Source organism: Nycticebus coucang, chromosome 9 (genome assembly GCF_027406575.1).
Source record: "Nycticebus coucang isolate mNycCou1 chromosome 9, mNycCou1.pri, whole genome shotgun sequence".
Lineage (NCBI taxonomy): Eukaryota > Metazoa > Chordata > Mammalia > Primates > Lorisidae > Nycticebus > Nycticebus coucang.
Genome location: NC_069788.1, coordinates 40,130,734 through 40,155,175, shown reverse-complemented (window position 1 = coordinate 40,155,175; position 24,442 = coordinate 40,130,734). Strand labels below are relative to the sequence as shown.

Here is a 24,442-nt window from a genome sequence, read left to right as displayed (position 1 = left end):
AAAGGCAATTAAAGCCCAGGACTCCCCACTCCAGCCAGTGCCCATTTCCTAGCAGCCCAGAGTCTCCCCCGTTCCCTTGGGAGGCTCTTTGCGTTTTCTGTGGAGGACTGTTGTAGGGCCAGAGGCTGCCACAAGGTGGCAGGCTATGCATGGAATTCTTTGCAGAGCAGCGGCCAGTTCTCAGGGCTCCTTCTGAGGCTTCCGGTGCAGGCGGGAGAAGGGAAGGAGAAAGCGCTTTCCCTTCTGCAGGTGCTTCCATTGAAGTGGTCAAGGTTAGTTCCAGGAAGTTTGGAAGCTGTGGCAAGTTTGCAAGACCAAGTCATTTGCACACAAATCACTCATTAACTTAATAGTTTCCAGTGAAGCTTTGCTCATATCCCACAAAGAGTCCACAAGTGTCAAACTGTTAAGAGTTGGAAGTGGGTGGAAGACGAGGAGAGATGGACTGGGGTGGGGGGAAGGGGCGATCACACAGTGGCAGATGGGGCATCCAGCACCCCCTGCAGCAGCCCAGCTTCCCAGACTGCAAGACACCAGCTCATGCGGGGGTACAGCGCCATGCAAAGGCTTGAAGTTCCTGAGGGAATTGACTCCCCCAACCCTGAAGCTGCTCAAGGGTCCCTGGATGCCACAGCTTTGTTCCTGTAACCACTGAAATTGTGCCACAGATGACCTTTGTCCTCTCTCTTTGCTCAACCAGCCTTTGACACTAAATTCGTTTCTCATGTTGACATCCCTTCTGGAGAGAGAGCACACCAGCTCTCAGAATGAATTACTTCTTTCTTAATAAGAATGAATAAGCCATATTAATAATAATGAGGCCTCCTGGGTTGCCAATCAGAGTTTTTAGTGTGATCGGCCTTCAGGACCTGAGCACCCCTGGGGAAGTGATGAATCAGATTTCTTTCAGAACCTGGTGAGTTGAGGACCAGCCTGCTGGTCTGCAGGGATTCTATCAAGCACAGCCCTGTGGAGCTCAGGCAGAAACAGCAAGCTAGGTCTTGCTCTCTCACTTCAGGAGCTCTGAAATGGCACTGGAACATTTACCTGATCATACAATGACAGTGTCAGAGGGACCCTGGTGCACCTTACAGATGAGGGGAGGGAATCCCAGGTGGGGAGCTGGCTGGCCCGAGAGCATACTGCTTAGAGAGCTACAACTGGGACTCAGGTGAGACCATCTGTGAAGGTCTACACTGAGGGACTCCTTGGAGCTGGCCAATGGTGATCTGACGTATGCCTTTGAAATCCAAACTCCTCCACTGCAGGGTTAAGAATCTCTTGGCAAAGTATGAGCTGTGCCACGACCGTGATCGGCACTCGCCTGGACCTCAGTAAGAACTGCGCCGTGCCCGCACCCACAGGGCCTCCGCACGCCCTGACCAGGAACTGCAGGAGCCATGCAACCCTGTGTCCTCCCTCCTGGACCCTCCCTGCCTCCACACCGGCCCGCTCATCTGGCCAGGGACTCTGGTAGCAGCGTGCCCTCTGGAGCCCTCTCTGCCTCTGCGTGGAGCTCTTCTCCAGGCCAGAGACTGCTGGAGCCTTGGGCTCTCTGTGCCAAAGTCACTGGGTGCCAGGCACTCCCAGAACCATGTGCACCACCCCCTGCCCTGTTGCTGAATCCAGGTGTGTCACACTCTGGAGCTGCTCCCACAATGAGAACTCCCTGGCTGGGGCAGCCCCAGAGGAGCTACACAGGGTCACTCCCTACAAAGATCCAGCGACAATAGAGTGATCCCACTGGGGTCTAATCTTGGAGAGACACCTCTCCAACTCTGAGGACGGCCAGAGGAAATGGTAAAAAACAATCATGAGGCGAAATCAACAGAAAAACTCTGGCAATATGAATAATCAGAGTAGATCAACTCCCCCAAGGATCAATGGGGCAGACACAATACAAGATCCCATGTACAAACAAATTGCTGAAATGTCAGAAATTGAATTCAGAATCTGGATAGCAAATAAGATCGAATTAGAATTCCAAGCAGTAACCCAAACGATGTCTCAAGAATTCAATGAATTCAAAGACCAAATGACCAAAGATTTTGACACATTGAGACAAGAAGTTGCAGCCCTCAAAGATCTGAGAAACATAGTAGAATCCCTCAGTAACAGAATGGAGCAAGCAGAAGAAAGGATTTCTGACATCGAAGACAAAGCTTTCGAACACTCCCAAACTCTCAAAGAGGAAGAGAAATGGAGGGCAAAAACTGATCACTCTCTCAGAGAGCTCTGGGATAATTCGAAGAAAACTAATATTCATCTTATAGGTCCCTGAAAGTGATGAAGTGGCTTCACAAGGCACAGAGTCTCTTCTCCATGAGATTATGAAGGTGAACTTTCCAGACATGCCAAGAGATTCTGAAATTCAGACAGCAGACAGTTTCAGAACTCCAGCACAACTCAACCCAAATAAGACATCCCCCAGACACATCAGAATCAATTTCACTAAAGTTAATATGAAGGAGAAAATTCTGAAAGCAGCCAGACGAAAGAAAACCATCACCTACAAGGGGAAGAATATTGAAATAACTGCAGATCTCTCAGCTGAAACCTTTCAAGCTAGAAGAGGATGGTCATCGACTTTTAATCTTCTAAAACAAAATAACTTTCAACCCAGGATCCTGTACCCAGCTAAACTGAGTTTCATTTATGACAGAGAAATTAAATACTTTAACGACATTCACATGTTGAAGAAATTTGCCATAATTAAACTAGCTCTCCAGGATATTCTCAGACCTATCCTCCATAAAGACCAGCATAATCCTCCACCACAAAAGTAAACCCACCCAGAAAATTTTGATCAAATTCCAACTTCTACAGTTGCAAAAGGTTTAAAAATGTCCACCGGACTCTCAAAAGGCTTATCAATATTCTCAATTAATGTGAATGGTTTAAATTGTCCTCTTTAGACAATATCCAGTCAGCACAAGTTGGCTGACTGGATACAAAAACTCAAGCCAGATATCTGCTGCATACAAGAATCTCATCTTACATTAAAAGATAAATATAGACTCAAGGTGAAGGGATGGTCATCTATACTCCAGGCAAATGGAAAGCAGAAAAAAGCAGGCATTGCAATCCTATTCGCAGACGCAATAGGCTTTGAACCAACCAAAATAAGGAAGGATAAGGATGGACACTTCATATTTATTAAAGGTAATACTCAATATGATGAGATTTCAGTTATTAATATTTATGCACCCAACCAGAATGCACCTCAATTTATAAGAGAAACTCTAACAGACGTGAGCAACTTGATTTCCTCCAGTTCCATAGTAGTTGGAGATTTTAAAACCCTTTAGCAGTGCTGGATAGATCCTCCAAAAAGAAGCTAAGCAAAGAAATTTTAGATTTAAACTTAACCATTCAACATCTGGATTTAACAGACATCTACAGAACATTTCATCCCAAGAAAACGGAATACACATTCTTCTCATCAGCCCATGGAACATACTCCAAAATCGACCACATCCTAGGCCACAAATCTAACCTCAGCAAATTTAAGAAAATAGAAATTATTCCTTGCATCTTCTCAGACTATCATGGAATAAAAGTTGAACTCAATAACAACAGGAATCTGCATACCCATACAAAAACATGGAAGCTAAATAACCTTATGCTGAAGGATAGATGGGTTATAGACGAGATTAAGAAGAAAATCACTAAATTTTTGGAACAAAACAACAATGAAGACACGAATTATCAGAACCTCTGGGATACTGCAAAGGCAGTCCTAAGAGGGAAATTTATAGCACTGCAAGCCTTCCTCAAGAAAACGAAAAGAGAGGAAGTTAATAACTTAATGGGACATCTCAAGCAATTGGAGAAGGAAGAACATACCAACCCCAAACCCAGCAGAAGAAAAGAAATAACCAAAATCAGAGAAGAATTAAATGAAATTGAAAACAAAAGAATTAAACAACAGATCAATAAATCCAAAAGTTGGTTTTTTGAAAAGATCAATAAAATAGCTAAACCTTTGGCCAACCTAACCAGGAAAAAAAGAGCAAAATCTCTAATTTCATCAATCAGAAATGGTAATGATAAAATAACAACAGACCCCTCACAAATTCAAAAAATCCTTAACAAATACTACAAGAAACTCTACTCTCAGAAATATGAAAATCTGAAAGAAATCACCCAATACCTGGAAGTACGCCACCTACCAAGACTTAGCCAGAATGAAATGGAAAGGCCTATATCAAGTTCTGAAATAGCATCAACTATACGAAATCTCCCTAAAAAGAAAAGCCCAGGACCAGATGTCTTTACATCAGAATTCTACCAAACCTTTAAAGAAGAACTAGTACCTATATTACTAAACCTCTTCCAAAATATAGAAAAAGAAGGAATATTACCCAACACATTATACGAACCAAACATCACCTTGATCCCCAAACCAGGGAAAGACCCAAAAAGAAAAGAAAATTATAGACCAATATCACTAATGAATATTAATGCTAAAATACTCAATAAGATCCTAACAAACAGAATCCAGCAACACATCAAAAAAATTATACACCATGACCAAGTGGGATTTATCCCAAGCTTTCAAGGCTGGTTCAATATACGTAAATCTATAAATGTAATTTAGCACATAAACAAACTAAAAAATAAGGACCATATGATTCTTTCAATTGATGCAGAAAAAGCTTTTGATAATATCCAGCATCCCTCCATGATCAGAACACTTAAGAAAATTGGTATAGAAGGGACATTTCATTTTTTTTTTTTTTGTAGAGACAGAGTCTCACTTTATGGCCTCTGTAGAGTGCTGTGGCCTCAGGCAGCTCACAGCAACCTCCAACTCCTGGGCTTAAGCTATACTCTTGCCTCAGCCTCCCGAGTAGCTGGGACTACAGGCGCCCACCACAATGCCCGGCTATTTTTTGGTTGCAGTTTGGCTGGGGCCGGGTTTGAACCAGCCACCCTCGGTATATGGGGCCGGCGCCTTACCAAGTGAGCCACAGGCGCCGCCCAGAAGGGACATTTCTTAAACTGATAGAGGCCATCTATAGCAAACCCACAGCCAATATTGTATTGAATGAAGTTAAATTGAAATAATTTCCACTTAGATCAGGAACCAGGCAAGGTTGCCCATTGTCTCCATTGTTCTTTAACATTGTAATGGAAGTTTTAGCCATTGCAATTAGGAAGAAAAGGCGATCAAAGGTATCCGCATAGGGTCAGAAGAGATCAAACTTTCACTCTTTGGAGATGATATGATCGTATATATGGAAAACACTACAAAACTTTTAGAAGTGATCAAGGAATAGAGCCATGTCTCAGGCTACAAAATCAACACCCATAAATCTGTTGCCTTTATATATACCAACAATAACCAAGGTGAAAAAACAGTCAAGGACTCTATTCCTTTCACAGTAGTGCCAAAGAAGATGAAATATTTGGGAGTATACCTAACAAACGACGTGAAAGATCTCTACAAAGAGAACTTTATGAAACTTTAAGAAAAGAAACAGCTGAAGATGTTAACAAAAGGAAAAACATACCATGCTCATGGCTGGGAAGAATCAACATTGTTAAAATGTCTATACTACCCAAAACAATATATAATTTTAATGCAATTCCTATTAAAGCTCCATTGTCATATTTTAAAGATCTTGAAAAAATAATACTTCGTTTTATATGGAATCAGAAAAAAACCTCAAATAGCCAAAACATTACTCAGCAATAAAAACAAAGCAGGAGGAATCATGCTACCAGACCTGAGACTGTACTATAAATTGATAGTGATCAAAACAGCATGGTACTAGTGACCAAAAACAGAGAAGTAGATACCTGGAAAAGAATAGAGAACCAAGAGATGAATCCAGCTACTTACCGTTATTTGATCTTTGACAAGCCAATTAAAAACATTCAGTGGGGAAAAGATTCCCTGTTTAACAAATGGTGCTGGATGAACTGGCTGGCGATCTGTAAAAGACTGAAACTGGACCCACACCTTTCACCATTAACTGAGATAGACTCTCACTGGATAAAAGATTTAAACTTAAGACATGAAACTATAAAAATACTTGAAGAAAGTGCAGGGAATCGGCCTGGGTGAATATTTTATGAGGAGGACTCCCCAGGCCATTGAAGCAGTATCAAAAATACATTACTGGGACCTGATCAAACTAAAAAGCTTCTGCACAGCCAAGAACATAGTAAGTAAAGCAAGCAGACAGCCCTCAGAATGGGAGAAAATATTTGCAGGTTATACCTCCGATAAAGGTTTAATCACCAGAATCCACAAAGAACTCAAACATATTAGCAAGAAAAGAACAAGTGATCCCATCTCAGGTGGGCAAGGGACTTGAAGAGAAACTTCTCTAAAGAAGACAGACTCACGATCTGCAAACACATGAAGAAAAGCTCATCATCCTTAATCATCAGAGAAATGCAAATCAAAACTACTTTGAGATATCACCTAACCCCAGTAAGAGTAGCCCACATAACAAAATTCCAAAACCAGAGATGTTGGCGTGGATGTGGAGAAAAGGGCACACTTCTACACTGGGAATGCACACTAATACGTTCCTTCTGGAAGGATGTTTGGAGAATACTTAAGAGACATAAAAATAGACCTGCCATTCAATCCTATAATTCCTTTACTAGGTTTATACCCAGAAGACCAAAAATCACAATATAACAAAGACATCTGTACCAGAATGTTTATTGCAGCCCAATTCATAATTGCTAAGTCATGGAAGAAACCCAAGTGCCCATCGACCCACGAATGGACTAGCAAATTGTGGTACATGTATACCATGGAATATTATGCAGCCTTAAAGAAAGATGGAGACTTTACCTCTTTCATGTTTACATGGATGGAGCTGGAACATATTTCTTCTTAGCAAAGTATCTCAGGAATGGAAGAAAAACTATCCAATGTACTCAGCCCTACTATGAAGCTAATTTATAGCTTTCACGTGAAGGCTATAACCCAACTATAGCACAAGACTATGGGGAAAGGGCCAAGGAAGGGGAAGGGAGGGGGGAGGTTAGGGTGGAGGGAGGGTAATAGGTGGGGCCACATTCATCTTAGAATGGGTACAGGTGAAACTTACTAAGGCAGAATACAAATGTCTACATACATTAACTAAGAAAATGCCATGAAGGCTACGTTGAACAGTTTGATGAGAGTATTTCAGATTGTATATGAAACCAGCACATTGTACCCCTTGATTGCACTAATGTACACAGCTATGATTTAACAATAAAACAAACAAACAAACAAGTAAAGAAGAATCTCTTGGCAAGCACATTCAGGGATCATCTTCAGTTGGAAAACCCAGGGCATGTCCAGGAATGCCCAGGGCCAGAACAGCATAATGTATATGTGTCTCCAGGGGCAGTCCTTGATGCTAAATAAAATTCCTGTGAGGATTGAGAGTAGTGACAAGTCCCTGACGGGCTCGGGTTCAGATCTCACCACTGATTAGCTGGGTGACACTGAGTAAGCTCCTTAATCTGTGTGAGCCTGAGGTTTTTCATCTGTAGAACAGGGGACAATGCTAGCATGCACATTGCACATTGGTTCAGTGCCTGGTCCACAGGGCCCTGGATAAATGACAGGGGCTATTATCGCTGTAAGAGAAGAAAGCCAATGCTGTTTCCTTGGAGAATTTAAGAACACCAATAGCTAACGCTCCACTGCGGGCTGTTCACAGAGAATGTTTGAGATGCCTGATGACCTGTGACACCCCCCCACCCCACCCCAAGTTTCATCCCAGCAGAGCTTTGTGAGCTCTTTACCAAGGGGTTTCTAAAACAAATGATGGTGATTTCTTTATCAGAGGCAGCAGCTCTCTTTCCAATCTCTAGCAGGGAAACTTTTCTTCCCACCTGCCTAGAATGACCTTCCCACCCACAGATCTTGACACTCAGACTACTGTGGGTGAGGCAACTTGGGGGACCTCGCTACTCAATTGACATGTGTTAACAAGCACTGTGCAAGATACTCAGAGGTTGCAAATTCAAATTCACATGCCTCCAGAGGCTGGCAGGTAGCCAAGTGAATGCAGAGCTGTGTACTGGCACACAGATATGGAGCTATGTTGCCTTGCTAAGCTGCCACAGCAATGAGGCTGCCTTGCTACACTGCTTTGTTAGTATTCTATTTAATGAATAGATTGTTTTTTTGGGAAAATTTTCAGTTTTACAGGCAATTGAGAAGATAGTAGAGTTCCCGTATATTCTCATCCCCCTTGCCCCTGGCAGTGTTTCCTATTATTCACATTTGCACTAGTGTGGTTAATTTGTTACAATTGATGAACCTATATAGATACATTATTATGAACTAAAGACCATATTTAACCTTTTGTGCTGTTATTCTGAGGATTTTGAGAAATGCATATCATATATCCATCATTACAATATCACGGAGAATAGTTTCATTGCCCTAAAAATTCCCTGCGTTCCACCTATTCATCCCTCCCCACAAGTCCACGGCAACCACTGATCTTTATACTGTGTTCATAGTTCTTCCTTTTCCGGAATGTCATGTAGTTGTATAGACTTTTCATATTGGCTTCTTTCACTAAACAATATGCATTTAAGGTTCCTTCGTGACTTTTCATGGCTTGATAGCTCGTTTCTTTTCCTTGTTGAGTCATATCCCATTGTGTAAATGTACCTGTTTCTCTGTTTACCTTTTGGAAGGTATCTTGGTGGCTTCCAGTTTGGGGAAAGTATACATACATTTTGAACTTGACTCGGTAAATCCCTAGCAGGACAATTGCTAGATTATGTGTATAGGGTAAGATGATAGTTAGCTTTATAAAAGTATATCAAACTGTCTTCCAAAGTGGCCGTGCCATTTTGCTTGTCTACCAGCAATGAATGAGAGTTCCTGTTGCTCAACCAGCATTTGGTGTTGTCCATGTTTTGGATTTTAGCCATTCATAGGTAAGCAGTGGCGTCTCGTTGCTGTTTTAATTTGCAATACCCTGGTGACGTGCACTTATTTGCTGTCTGTGTTTCTTTTTTGGTGAATCTTTTGTCCATTTTTAAATTGGGTTATCTTCTTACTCTTGAATTTTAAGTGTTCTTTTTATACTTTTGATACAAAACCTTTATCAGATAGATACATGTTTTGCCAACATTTCCTCCCAGTCTGTGGCTTGTCTTTTTATCTTTTAACGCTGTGTTTTACTGAATAGTGTTTTAAATTTTAACAAAATCCAACTTACCATTTTTTTCTTTCATGAATCTACACTGATTTTTAAAACGCCAAACTAGCCAAACAAAGCACCCTAAGCCAGCTGTTGACCTTGGGCTTTAGGAGATCATGTAGGAGATGTTTCCTAAAGCTAGAATACAAGCTGAAGGCTGGCACTGAGGGAAGGATTGGGGGATGTGAGGCAGTCCTAGCTGGTGGGGAGGACTCACTAGCTGCCCCCCTTTTTTTTAAGACTTCTTTTTTTTTTTTTTGAGACAGAGTCTCACTATGTCACCCTAAGTAGAGTACCATGGTGCCACAGCTCACAGCAACCTCAAACTCTTAGTCTTAAGCTATTCTCTTGCCTCGGCCTCCCAAGTAGCTGGGACTACAGGTGCCCACCACAATGCCCGGCTGTTTTTTGGTTGCAGTTGTCATTGTTGTTTAGCAGGCCCAGGCCGGCTTGAACCTGCCAGTCTCGGTGTATGTGGCCAGTGCCCTACTCACTGAGTTACAGGCGCCTAGCCAAGACTTATTTTTAAAGAATATTTTTATTATTATTATTTTTTATTGTTTGGGATTCATCGAAGGTACAAAGAATTAGGTTACACTGATTAGGAAGAGTTAGGAAGCATTTGTTAGGAAGAGTCCCTCTTATAATCGTGTTATGCTCCTAAGAGGTGTGCCATATACCATGACCCCCCCCAACCCCCTCCCTCCTCCCACGAATGTTTTTAGATTTACAGAAAAGTTGCAAATATGGTTCAGAGAGTTCCTGCAGCCCATACCCAGTTTCCACTATTGTGTATGTTTAAGTTGGGGTGGTGTTTATACTTTCTTAGTTTGTACCTACTATCTTCTTCTGGTCTATGATCCCACCCAGGACGCTTTATATTTAGTCCTTACATTCCTCTTGGCTGTGACGGATTCTCGACTTGCCTTGTTTTTGATGACCTTTACAATTTGAGGAGTCCTGGCCAAGCATTTTGTAGAATGTACCTCAGTTGGGATTTGTCTGGTGTTTTCTTCATGCTTTGACTGGCATTATGGTTTTTGAAAGGAAGACGGCAGAGGTAAAGTGCCATTCTCATCACATCATATTAAAGACACTGTCTGGCACCTTTTTTCTAAAGCTCTGTCTGACATCTCCCACACGAGGGCTCAGCGCCCCATCAGACCCAAAGGACTGCTCTTAGTAGAGGAGGCAGCGGCCCAGGCAAGCTGCCCTGGCTTCTGGTCTGAGAGGACTGAGTCTGAGGGATGAAGGACGCTCGGAGGCACATGTCATGGGCCCTACCACCTGGGGTCTGTGGTTGGAATGAGGCAACAACACGGTCTGTGGGGAGGCAGAGTTCCTTCTGGATCAGCCCACATTTAGGGAAACTGGCTCTGGCTGTCCTCACGTGATCCTATGGGAGGCTTCCCACATCTCTCCTGAATCTTTCCTAGGACAAAGGGCTCCCTTTCATCTCCGCCGGCCGGCTAGCCCCTGTCCTGCCGCCAACATCCCCTTCCTTCTCCCATGCTATGCCTCCTCCCATTCCCACCGACCCTTTCTTCCCCCTGAGAGGGTAGGACCAGGGCTTGATATTAAACTTCTCTCCTCTGGTTTAAAGGCAGTAGGTTGACTGGCTGCCACGTGAGGGACTGAAGAGCTGTGTGCTCAAAGAAGCTTGAAAGCCACTGGCCTGAGTAGCTAATTAAATAGCAGAAGTAATTCATCCTCCTGGCTAAGGAAGGGGCTGAGGAGAGAGGTAGAGAGGCTTTCCTGGGTACCCTCATACTGTGGGCACTTTCTCTCCTTACCTTTTGTTAGAGAGAAGCCGGGACTGGTCCTGCTGGGATTCAGATGTCTGGGAAAATGGCTTCACGTGATCCAATGAATTCACTGCTGGAGACTTTACCTATTGGGCCAAGGAGGAGTTAGCTTGAATCTAATGACATGGGAAGATGTCCCTGATGTAATTCTTAAGTGGGAAAAGTCAGCTATGAAAGTTGGAATACACAACGTTTAGGCAAAAACCCGACACGGAATGACCATAATGATGGCAACGAAATATTATCCTTGCATGGGAAGATTGTGGGTGACGTTTGATTTATTCTTTGTGCTTTTCTATGCTTTCTCAGTTTTCTGAATTGAGCATGTTATTACTTTTTATAGCTAGAAAAAAATGTTTAAAATGTTATCTGACAAGTCTTCAGAAATCCTTTTTAGTTCTGCTACTCCTGGTCCCAAAGACTCCCCTCTAGAGTTGGGGAAGTCCACGGAGCATTTCACACAGGGGCCCGGCTCTGCTGTGGGACCCGGGAAAGCTGGAGTGTGGCCACACAGGCCTCCCGATCAGGGTTCCCACCAGAGAATGCCCTGTCATCCTTCCTGAAAGCGAGAGCACAGGAAGCTTGTGAGCTGTTGCCACAAGGCTGTTTCCTGCCCTCCTTCCTCCCTCCCGGGAGGCTGTCCCGGCCAGTTCCATTGCCTCCTTTGTTCTGATGAGAGGTTTGAGGCCTCCTGCCTTGGCCCACGCAGGAAACAGACACAGGCTTTGTAATTGCTCTCCTGTGACAAGGTGCACCACCATCCCTGTTGCTGTCATCTGGTCCCTTTTGTTTCAGTGTCATCCTGTGCGACAGGGGACACATGGAGTTGACACCTTTAGCTACTGTGGCTTTCACTGTCCATGTCACTAATACACTGTCTGAATCTGTCAGCCCTGCCTAGACACTTCCTGAGTCACACTGGGTGACCTTTGTCTGCTGTTCAGCGCCCACACTGCCTCTGGTGCCAGCTGCGGCTGATGGCCTCACTCCCTGATGCTCTCACTAGGGTGGGCTCTCATCCTGGAGTCCGCAGACAGAATGCAGGAGCACTGCAAATATGGACAGGAACCTGTTACATCTTTATTTCTCCTCGCTTCTACCTGAAATTTAGTATTTCTTTCCATAATAAAGGTAAACAGCAAACCTCAGTAGTATTAGCGATACCTGTGGCTTTGTCACCAATAGCAACCATGCACATTTTCTTATCACATTATAGTTGGCACAGATATATTGTGTTCATCCTTACTTTGAAATTATGGTATATACTGGGCCAGCCCGGACCTGAAACATTCATTTTAAAAGCGGTATACATAGTACCATGCCATAACTTTGCTTTTCAAGCATTTTGGTAGCTACTTTAATCTAATTCGTTCTCTTTGTAATCTTGTGTATTTAGTTTTATCCAAATATTCTTCTGCGTTGTCCCGTCACATGGCGCTTGGCGACACACTGGTTGTTGCTTGGCTGTGGCTTTGGGCAAACATCTTTCCTGGATCTCAGTATCCTTGTCCTTAGAAGGGATCAGCCAACTAGATCATCACTAAGGGTTCTGCCAGCCACACAAGTGGCATGATTACACGTGTTTCATCACTTCCATTGTGCCACAATTAGGAGTTACACGAGGACAACTGGAATTGGGATTTTATACTAACGCTTCTTAACAGGTCATTTTAACCTTTACAATATTACAAAGAAGTTCTAAGAACTTGTCTTGGAAATACACAAAATTTATCTACAAATACATTTTTAGGAAAATACCAGAAACAACTCAAATATTCAACAATAGGAAATTGGTCAAATCAATTCAAATATATCCATATAATGAAATAGTAACAGCCTGTAGAACAGTAGCTGTACAATAATAACATGACAAAATATAGTAAAATAACATTATTTTACTATACAATTAGGTAAAAAAGCCATTTTGTAATACTTGAACAAAAACGTAATTCTATTTTTTATAAAAATATATGGATGGATATGCATAGAAATAAAGAGAGTATAATCCAACACGTTAATATTGATTGTGTTTAAGTAGAGGGGTTATGGTGATTTCTTTGTTTTTCTGTGTAGTAAAAATTTCTATAAATAACATGCACATATATATGACTTTGCAGTAAGAAAAACAGTAAGTGGTGTGAATATGCTATCACTGGAGGTCATCACACTGAGCACTGGGGGATCATTAGTTTGGGGAGCTACATCTTCCATCCCTCACCTTTCCATACATCAGGTGGTTATTTTAGGCATGAGAGCAAGGAAACATTCCCAGGACTTTTGTAGTCCTGTCACTATAAGGAGCACTTGAGAACATGTGGGCCTGTGGGTCAAGCCCCCCTCTGTATCCTGTGTGACCCCTCCCAGCTGCCCCGATGCTCTCCAGACCATACCTGCAGGCTTCTGGCCTCCTCTGCCCACCAGGCTTCAAACTCTTTCTGGAGCTTCATCTTGGCTTTGTCCATGAGCAGCTGCAAGTGCTCGATCTCCACCTTCAGGGCTTTCAGGTGCGTGAACATTGTTTTATAGCTATGGAGGAACCGGGGAGTCAGGGTGCTGTGGAAAGCCCTGGCCTGGGGCATGGGGGCAGGGGTGTGTGAGTGGACAGGGCCTATTCCTCAGTAGCCTGGCAGTGCCACGCTGGTGTCAGGGACTGGGACCCTACGGGAGCCTGCCAAGGCCAGGATATAGCACCAGGGTTTGAGTCCATCGTGGAGAAGCAGAATGAGGAATTTTGTCCAGTAGGCCCATCAGGGTGTGAATGTCAGATGAACAGTCCCTCCTGCAAGAATGAGAACTGCCATCTCCTGAGCATTCACTAAGGGGCAGGCATTTCTCTAGGCATTTGATATGTATAAACTCACTTAATCCTCATTTTGACCCTATGAAGAAGCTTTTATCGTCATCTCTGTTTTATAGGTTTGGAAACTGAGGTCTGGTGAAACAGAGCCAGTAAGCAAGGGGCCAAAATGTGAACCCAGGCAGTCTGGCGGGAGAACCGCAGCCTTGACTGTCTCACGGTCATGCTGGTTCACCTTCATACCGAGGATCCAAACTCACAGCATTAATTTGTTCATTACACACGGACTACACTGGTTTGGGGAATGCTGTAATAAGCCAGACATTGTCCACCAGCCAAACTGAAGAGACAATTTGCCTTCTGAGGTGCAAACTGTGGACCAAGGGGACAAGATGACAGTAGAATAAGGGACACAAGAAGAATGGGTTGGAAAGAGACTGAGGAAAGTTAATGGAGTGAGGGAGAAGGTGGGCAACCGAGGAGCCCTAACCTTGGGGCACAGAGCAACAGTGGCATGTGTGCTGGGCAGCCAGGCATTCTGGAGCCCCCACAGGGCACAGCTGTCAGAGTGGCCCGGAGACCAGGGCCATGAGCTTGGTTCTTCTGGGTGTGTGCATGAGTGGGGCAGGTGCATGCCAAGCCTGGGGGAGGAGTGTGTTGCAATGATGCCTTCAGCTCCTTGAGGCAAGGAAGGCGACTTGCTTAGCATCTCCACAACCTGCCCACAGCACGGAGGAGACGGTATACATTTTTTGAATGCATATGAATGAAGGCACTGAGCAGCTTGACTGGGGTGTTGGCAAGATTCTGTGGCCATGGTGTGTGTCAGTAATGGTGTGTGCCATGTATCTGTTTATGCTTGAGGCTCCTCACTCTGTGAGTAAAATCTTTTTGGGACCCTAAATGGCTGCATGAAGCACTCAGGAAGTGGGCCAAAGCTGAGGGCACGAGGAAGCCCACTGTAGTCATACTTCTCGACTCCCCTAGGTGGCAGCAGTAGACAAGCAGCCACTTTCCCGGCCAGGGTTGGCCTGGCCGCATCAGGCCTGGAATCTGAGCTACGAGCCCCTACCACACTCCAGTCTGGGTGAGACTCCATCTCTAAAAATAAAAATAATAAAGTAACTTCACATTGCCTGGGGTCCTGCTTTTCATATCTGCCTGTCCAAAGGCAGGACCTCCTCCTGCTCTATTGGGACACAGCTGCCCTCTAGTTTCAGGCCTGGGGCTTGGTCACTCTATCCTGCCCTGCCCTAGGCAGGTGCAGGTCATCCTTGAGGCCCTGGGAGGCTGGGATCAGACTGTGTGGCAAAAAGGAAGGGCACCTTTTCTTTTCTTCCTCCAGTTGTGATCGCAGCTTTTCTTCCTGTGGGTCTGGCATCAAGGGCACGGCCATATTTTCTGAGATCCCTGTAGAAGGGAAGTAAAAGGAAAAGTGTGACAGGGCAGACAACAGGGTGCCAGTGCATCCCAAGATGAAAGGGGACCCTGTGAATTCCTTTGGGGGCCTCTGCTGGCTGTGGAGAGCCCTGTGGGGAGAGGATCCTAGGATTACCCTCCCTCAGCTGAACACCTGCAGCTGGGAGGGCATTCTTCCCTCCATCTCTGCTAATCCTTTCACTACTGAGCTTGCTCATTTCCTCTCTGGTCCCTGGGGAAGATGCAAAATAACTTTTCCCCATCCTCTGATAGAACCTTCACAAGCCAAACACCACCTCTAAGCCCTCTTACAGCCTTCTCTGCACGAGTGGAGGTGCTGAATTTTCCAGTCTCAGTATCATGTCCCCTGCTTTTTGCTCCCCTCTATAGCACGGGTTCTCTGAGTCCGATCTCCCCAGGTGACCACAGTATGCAACAGGCCCAAGGGAGCACTAAGCATGTCAGCAGCGATTGGCGGGTGCGACATCCTGTGGCTTCACTTCTGAGACCTCCCTCTGGCCCCTTTGGCTGTCTTGGTAGCCTGGTTGCCCACTCTGCCCAGTGTGCTCTGAAGCAGGTCCTTTCTTAGCCTGGTGTGTGGGGTCTGTTTTTCCTCCTAGGAGTCTCTTTGTGGGTACACTGCATTTCTTAGCCCCACAGAAGACATCTTAGAAGTCACAGGGCCTTGCTTTTTACCCCAGGTAAGGGAGTAAATCCACAATGGTCTGAATCCACTGTGGTCCAGGTGCTTTTGGACATGCTCGGACTTAATCCTTACAGTACTTATTTGAGATAGGTATTTTTATTCCTATTTTACAGATAAGGATATTGAGGTTCAAGGAAGTTAATCTGCTTAAGTTATGAGGTTAACTTTAAAAACCTAATTTGTTTTGTTGCAAGTGTCTTGGATTAAAAAATTCCTTCTATAATGTATCTGACAGATGGTCATCTGCTTTCTGCTTAAGTACATCCAGTGTACTCAAGCTCACTGCTTTGCTGGATGCACATTTCATGGTGGACACTGTGCTTCCTCTTACTTTCAGCTGAGACCTTCACCACTAACTTCTTTTCATCACCACTTTGGCTCTTTGGAGCAACACAGCTTGCACTTCTTAATCTGCTGGTCCCTTAAATCTCTGAACAATAAGAACATCAAAATAGGTTATGTGTCTAGACCTTTTTTCTCAGGCTGCCTCTGTCCAATTCCCTCATCTGGGGACTCAGGGACCTGGTTACTTTCTAATTTAAGTATATAGCCCAGATTTGGACATGATACTTCAGATAAGTCTGAAAAGTCCAGGGTAGAGAAGGATTCCTCTTAGCTTTTGAAAATAAATGAAGTTTTACATTTCTATGCATGTGAGTTACTAACAATGATGGCTTATCAGGTGTCTTTTATATGTAGGCTCTGCCCAGTTCTCATTAATTCTCCAACTAACCCTTCAGAGGAGGCATTGTCATTTCAGTTAGAATCTTGGTCTCAGAGAGGGCCAATCATAACCCAAGGTCACACAGCTAGGAAGCTGCAGAGCTGGAATTTGAACCCACTGTTTTATTCTGGTTATAAAAAGCTAAATTTTACATAGCCAGCCTCCCATGACTGTGTGTGTTTTTCAGCAGTTCTGCCATGGTTGGCCCCTATTAAGCTGTGGTCAGCTTGTTTCTGTTTAATAAGGGATTATCTGTCTTTTTTTTTTTGTTGTTGTTGTTGTTTTTGTAGAGGCAGAGTCTCACTTTACCGCCCTCAGTAGAGTGCCATGACGTCACAGGACTCACAGCAACCTCCAGCTCTTGGGCTTACGTGATTCTCCTGCCTCAGCCTCCCGAGTAGCTGGGACTACAGGCACCCGCCACAACGCCTGGCTATTTTTTTGTTGCAGTTTGGCCGGGGCTGTGTTTGAACCCGCCACCCTCGGTATATGGGGCCGGCGCCTTACTCACTGCACCACAGGTGCTGCCCGTGATTATCTGTTTTATAAGTGACATCCTCTTCCAGCGTGGTTGTCCTTTTGGTCACAAAGGCAACACGAACCTTTGCTGGCCGTGCAGCCCGCCGAGAGGCCCCGTCATGCCTTGTTCTTTCCCTTTGGCGTCCTTACAGATTAGTTACCTACATCTTTTATGTCATTAACCTGTTGATAAATATGCTAACTAGATCAAGATTTTGTCCTTTGTCTTCTAGGCACCAGTACCCCCTTCTTTGTGTCAACTGGCAAGTGTCAACTGACTGAGCAAGTGTCTTAGCCTGTCATTTAACCAGGAGATGCAGATACCACAGAGTTCCCACTGTTGTCCATGTGGGTCATCATGTTGGCCCCCAAGTGGCATACTGCTTGCCACATTACCCCAACCCCCCAGTCACAGGCACAGGAAGCCCTCGAGGACAGAGACTGAGTCCCGCTCTCTGTATATCCCGCGTGATTTGCTCGGCCTCCACCCACAGAGCATGCGCGGTACCGTATGTGTTTGCTGGCCCTGTCTTTGAAAAATGCCAGCCGTGCTAGGCTGAAGGAAGTATTTTCACGTTAGACTGGTAACAGTCGGACTTTAAATGGATGGAATATTTTCTTCCCTAACAGTTTCAGAAATGGGCTCCTGTATCTTATAACCTGCCATAAAAGAAATGCTGTGATCTTCTTCCTCCTTTTAGCACTTTTGGGGCCACCACACGGGCACCCTGAGAAGCCCAGGAAGCCCTGCTCTGTGGCGAGTGCACAGTGCAGGAGGCTGCTGGAGGCGGGTGAAGGAAGGGCTGCAGACGCGGGGAGCTCGTCGGTGGCAGAGGCAGACTTGGGGGCTTCACCAGCGGGTAGAGGGAAGGCCAGGTTGGATTGGTCTTCCCTATAAACCTGTGGCTGTGCCAGTGTGAATGTGGAGGCTTTCTGTAGGAGAGAGGCTGTCTCTCCCCACAGCTCCTTGACTTTTCCTTGGGTGTCTTGTAGGTTTCCTGGCCCATTACAGAGTTACAAGTGCCCTGGAAGTGTGTGAGGGTGTTCAAGAGCACCGAGGCAAGGAGACACTCGGATGGACTGACACCCGTGGACAGATGACGCCGGCTACCATTTCTGGAGTCTGTTGGGCCCAGGCATTGTGTTTTACAGCACCTGTTTTACAGCAAAGTAGACCAAGGCTTTGGGTGACCAGGTGGCTTGTGCAAATACCACAACGGCAGGGCAGGCTTGGAGTCCAGGTCTAGGTCATTCATTTGCTTATCTGACAAATGTTTATTGAGTGTCAACTCTGTGCCTGCCTCTCTTCCAGGAGGATTCTGGTGGGGAAGGTAGACACTCAACCAACAAAACACTAAGTCTGCAGGACAGTGCCAAAGATTGACAGGTGCTGGGGGGAAAGGTGGCACCGGGTGGAAAGGCAGAGAATGACAGGGCAGGGTGGTCGGTGCCTTTCCGAGGAGAGAAGGGGATGTCAGAGCAGAGAGTGAATGAGGGGAGGGAGCAAGGGTACAGGAATCAGGGCCCAGAGCGCAGCAGGACAGCCAGTGCAGAGGGCCTGAGCCAGAGCCTGCTCAGGGAGTGTGAGCACAGCCAGAAGGCCAGGTGCTGGGTGGTGGTGAGGGAGCGCGTGCTGGGTCAGTGAGGACACAGCGGGGACCATGTAGGACCTCATGGGCCCTTGTCAGGATTTTGGCCTTGAGGGAGAAGAGAGGTTGGAGGGTTTTGAGGAGAGGATTGGCTTGATCTATTCTTTTGATAACTAAGCCAACCTGGTTTTTGCTGACTGACACAAAGCTCCTCAAAGTGAAGACTGGTTAATGGAGGGTGGCACCAGGATGTCCTGAGCCTGTTGAAAGGGTCTGGGAAAGAAAGCTGGGTAGGGGAACGCAGGCAGCCAGAAGGAGGGCACAGCTTAACCCCAAGACATAAGCTACCCACCCATGTTGTCCTGACAATCAAATGGGCCTGTTGCCCAAGGTGCTGTCTGCTTAGTGAATGCTGCAGACCCGCCAGGATTCAGCCACTGGCTGCTCTGATGTGCTCTGTGCCTGCCCTGGTGCCCTCTAGAGAGAAACAGGGGCTGAGGACTCAAAGGGACCCAACAAAAGCAACTGAACAAGCACAGAGAGAGGGAGTAAATAAAGGGCATCTGAGTTTGTAGGTCTCCATCCCCATGGGGACTCTGACCAGGGACAGAACCTCCGTCGCCTGACAGGAGGCCCAGGGAGCCCTCCTTTCAAGGATGAGATCTGGCTGGGCCAGCAGCACAGAAGGTCAAGCCCTGAGTAGCCAGTGAGGTCCCACTGTTAAGCTGTGGGGGCAGCTGGCTCCCAAACAATACAAAAGCAAGAGAAAAGCGTTTCATTTCAGTGGCTGCAGAGCTGAATGTCACACAAAGAGGAAGCCCTGAGCACTCAAATGGTAACTAAAGCTTTGGAGGGGGAGCTGCGCACAGTGCCCAGCTGACCTTATCTCTGAAGTTGCAGGGGCTTGGGAATTAGCAGTGAGGGGACAAGAGTGGCTCTCACTGAGAAGGACAGCAAAAGTATAGACCACTCCTACCTGATGTGATTTCATGATTTCAACTCAAACTCCCCCCGCCTTTCCTGATGTCCAAAATGGGCAGAATCATATCTTGGCTTCACTGGTTCTCATCTCGGGGTGCACATCAGAGTCACTTAAGGAGCTTGTAAAAGCACAGAGACCGCTGGGCCCTCCTCCAGTTGAAATTTGCCAGTAGGGCTCCATGGTGATTCTGAAGTGCCCCTTGTTAAGGAACACTGCTTGTGGCTTGGAGCCCAGTTTCAGGGCAAGTGCCCTGTGCAGGAGTGACTGGGGAGACAGCACCTCTGAAAGTTTAGATAGGATGGTGTATGGGAGCTACCATGGCCCCTACTGCCCTGTCCACCTGTGAAAAGAGGCCCAAGGGGCAGTGCCTGTAGCTCAGTCGGTAGGGTGCCGGTCACACACACCGAAGCTGGTGGGTTTGAACCCAGCCTGGGCCAGCTAAAACAACAATGACGATTGCAATAAAAAAATAGCCAGGCATTGTGGCAGGCGCCTGTAGTCCCAGCTATTTGGGAGGCTGAGGCAAGAGAATCACTTAAGCCCAAGAATTTGAGGTTTCTGTGAGCTGTGATGCCACGACACTCTACTGAGGGTGACATAGTGAGACTCTGTCTCAAAAAAAAGAAAAAAAAAAGGGGGTCCAGGGGTTTCCCATGATGAGACACAATCTGCAAGGCTGGAGCTGCCTGCACTTGCTCCTGTGGGTGCTCAATAAAATCTGAATAATGATATCCACTGCAGAGCTGCTCCAGGTATGTGCATTGTCTTATACAATCTCCATGACCCCCACTCCAGATGGGGGTTGCTCTGATAGGAGAAGTAATTTGTCCAGGAGCACACTGCTAGTAAGCAGAGCTACGGTGAAAACGTAGCTCTGTCTGACTTCAAAGCTGGTGCTTTTTCTTCTGTGAGTGATTCTAATAACGAAGAAAGCCATAGGGACGATCACTGAGGTCTGTGTTGACTTGTCCAGGGTACCCGAAGGGGATGCCCTTTTCCATGAATGCTTTTCAGATCTGGGGCTGGAAGCAAGGTTCAGCCTCCTCTCTGGGGGCTGGCCTGTGAAGACTGCCCTTTACTAACCCAAATCCATGATGTGTGCCCCAATTCCCCTTGGTATTTGCAGCTTATATGATGGTGAGAAACTGTCTACCCAGTGGAGTCTGCCATTCCCCAAGGTCCAGGGAATACCCCGAGCCAGTCTGGTCCATCTCCTTGACCATACTAGGAAATCCAAGGAAGGCGGTACAGCAGCAAAGCCAAAGGGGCTGCGGAACCCAATGAGGCTGTCCCTTGGCCTGTGCCCCTCATGGGAGGAGGCAGTGAGTTATGTGTGGCTCCACCACAGCTGATAAGACATCAGAGCCAGGGAGACATTCCAGCTGGTGTTGCTGCCATCCAACTAATGATTCATCTGCTGAACGCCCACTCTGGGCCTCCTTGGGGCTACACCGTCTCACAGAGCTGTATATCACTCAGCCTCATCTTGTTTGAGAAGTCAAAGCATCCATTCTTATGGAGATTGATGGTGTCAGTAACTCAATTACCACAATGGTCAGCAGCTCAGAGGCAAAGATTCTGGCTTCCCAATCAGACCATTTCCTGTTTAATGGCTCAAATTTATTGTCACCTGGAGTAATCACTGGCTGATGGGTGCTCAGTGCCACCATCCATCTTGGTGTTGATGCCATGTAACACCTTAGCTGCCCATGGCTGAATGATTCTGTGGACACATGGCGAGGCCTGACAACTTCTCAGGCACGCTCATGTCTACCACCTCAGACCCTGAGTTCACTGCCCCATCTTCCCCTCAGGAAGGACAGGGCACCTTCTGACAGGATAGGTGGCCACACTTCAGTACCATCGGAGATGTGCCATGTGCCTGCTTGGAGCAAAGCCAGGCCCTGACAGCTCCCTCACAGAAGGCCGTCCCCAGACTCCTCCTGTGTGAATCATCTTTCCTGCTACTCTGGGCCTCTCTGTCTGAGACAATGTCCCTGGGATGGTGGCCTCTCCTTTAGATATGTTTCCTCTCCCCCACTCTGTGTTCTCCGCAGAAGATGCAGGAGGCTGTATAGTCAGAGGGCCGCACACCATAGGCCCAGTCAGTGATATAAGGGAGACCTTAGGGGCATAGGTCATACATAGGAAGGACATTTTTAGTCTCATTACTCATCTGAGCTCGGCATTCATTCCCTTTGTGGTCACCTCTGATCAAACGGGACTTCTCTTTCTCTCATATCATCTGCCATCCCTTCTGCTGGAACCCCAGATCTATGTTTGGGTTCTAGTCTACAATCCTTTTATCACAGCTACAAGGCACCTGGCATGGTGACCGCTGGACTTGACCTCTTCCCCAACTTAGGGCACCCATCCCTCCAATTCCATATAAGGTGATTCCCTCAGGTTAAGGGACCTGCTGGTGAGGGACCTCCAGAGACTCATGAAGGTGCCCCAAATAAGGAAGAGCCAGCTTTGAACATCTATGAGGCCCAGAGAGTCCAAAGCCCTGTTACAACAGTAACATCAAGTGAGATCTTTACCAGCGGCCCTCCTTGGGGAAACTGAGCCTTAGCTGGCTGAGAGAAGAGGTGAATTAGAAAGAGAGAAGTTGGTGACTATATCCCTTTCCTCAAGACAGGTGGCATTAGCTGGGATAAGGAAGAGAAGTTTTATCTTTGAGTGACATTTGAATTATGAAGACTGCAGTTACGATATGAAACGACCACTTTTTAGCTGCTTGTTTTGTTTGTCATTAACAATGAATGAACAGTTACGGGGTGGCTAGAGTTCCATCCAGGGGAGAAGAAGAACTATTTCTCCTGTGAGGATTTAAAGACGCAGTGGGGGAAACAACCAAGAAGCGACCTCGCAGGCACCTCCCTGTGTGGTTCAACATGTCAGACACACCATCTGCAGCTATTAAGCCCCTACCAGAAATTACGTGCCTGGAGAAGAAATGAGAAGTAGTAAATTTCCTGGTTTCCCCTTTGCGTCAAATGATCCTAACATAAACGGTAGTGAAGAGAATTAAGATTCATCAGAGGTGAACTGGGATTCAGTTTTTACTACCACTTCTGCTGCCGCAACGATTCCACTAAAGCGGTAATTTTTGTTTGATCTATGAACCCTTGGAATCTAAACTTTCATAGAGTTCTGGGGATTATTATAAATGCTTTCAAACCCAAAAAGTTCAGAGAATAATATTAATGACACCTGCGTCTCACCTTGCTCTAGACTGAAAAACCTAAGTAGTTTGGTACAGCAGTTTCAGTTTCTATTAAAAATAGAACATTCCAGAATTAGTGGAAGCCTCCTTCACAATCCATTATCCTTCCTCTCCAGAGATGACGCTGCCCGGACAGGATGTAGCCTTCTCTCTGTGTTTTTATATTCTCACTCTATGTTTATGCCCCTTAAACATAACAACGTTATTTTTTGACCCAGGGGAGGCCCCGTAAGTGTTCTGTTCGCCAGCACTTGGTGGACGCTACACCTGTACACTTGTGCTGTAAGCATCTTTCTTGATTCATGTTCTCTTTCACAGTAAAAGGTAAAAAGCTCTCATTCCCCTTTAACACATAGCATTAAAATTTTTGAAATTTACATAAATGTATCATTCCATATATATCTTTCAACAATTTTTTCTTTCAGTCGCCATTGTTTTTGAGATTTATTTGTCTCGCTACACGTGGAGCTAGCTCCCTCATTTCAGGTTCTCTATGGGGTTCCCTTGTACAGTGTAGCTCATTTCAGGTTCTCTATGGGGTTCCCTGTAGCTCATCGGCTGGGGCGCCAGCCACATACAGTGGAGCTGGCGGGTTCGAATCCATTGTACAATGCATCATCGCTTTAGCGCATTTATCCACCCTCTCACGGGGGATCTTGGCTTGTCTCCTGGTTTTGCTTTTATTTATTTTTGTTTATTTGACTACCAGGAATAGCAGCAAATAAGCAGAAAGATGCTTAAAGCACATACACAGGCATGTATATGACCCCTTCTGGCGTTTATGTTCCCAGGCACAGCATTGCTGGGGCACAGGGTTTACAATCTTCAGCTTTACCACATATTGCCAGAATTATCCCCAAATGGCTGTTACAATACAATCTATGCCTCCCTGCTTCTCCTTTAGGGGAGGGGGGAGAATGTGCGCTGTGTCTGGGTATCACCTGCCCGCAGCTTTGCCCTGAAGTACTTCTACATCGTATAAGTTAGGTGGGCTCCTGCTTGAGTTCCCCTCATGGCTTCCTGAACATACATCAGTATTTTCAAAATATCGTTTCAAGCTTTTTGTTGGTTATTTGGAACACATAGCATCCTTGGTATTCTAGCACAGCCATCCCTGGTTTCCTGTCAGTTGGTCTTTCCTAAACTCATCATCAAGTTTTTGGGGGAGTTGGGAAAGACTAACCCAGTGCCATTAAACATGCAACAGAATGGTTCCTGTGTGCCCATCACTGTGCTCAGTGTTGGGGAAAGAAAGGAGCCGGACAAGTGGGGGTGAGGGGTAAGAGAACACACAACTGGTGTCCCTGTGACAACGCCCATCATGAAGGTATGTATGTGGCATTCTGTGTGCGCCCAGAGGGAAGTTTGTAATATTTGCCTTTGGAAGCGTTTTAAGCAGATCCACAAGGTCTGAAGGGAGAAAGATGTGTTAAAGGTTGCAGAACTCTCTTCATATACAAGCTTGACAGCAAAAAGAAAATCAAAATTGT

General features: G+C 45.8%; 1 protein-coding gene across 1 annotated transcript in view; it reads right to left on the bottom strand.

Annotated features, from left to right (window-relative positions):
• KIF6 (kinesin family member 6) overlaps positions 1-24,442 on the bottom strand; it is a 344,907-nt gene that overhangs the window by 10,205 nt on the left and 310,260 nt on the right. Inside the window, exons 17-19 of the mRNA XM_053602779.1 lie at positions 15,110-15,194; positions 13,378-13,513; positions 10,976-11,073 (exon numbers count right to left, since the gene is read on the bottom strand). Of these exons, the coding sequence (XP_053458754.1) occupies positions 10,976-11,073; positions 13,378-13,513; positions 15,110-15,194 (319 nt within the window). The remainder of the gene's footprint in view (positions 1-10,975; positions 11,074-13,377; positions 13,514-15,109; positions 15,195-24,442) is intronic.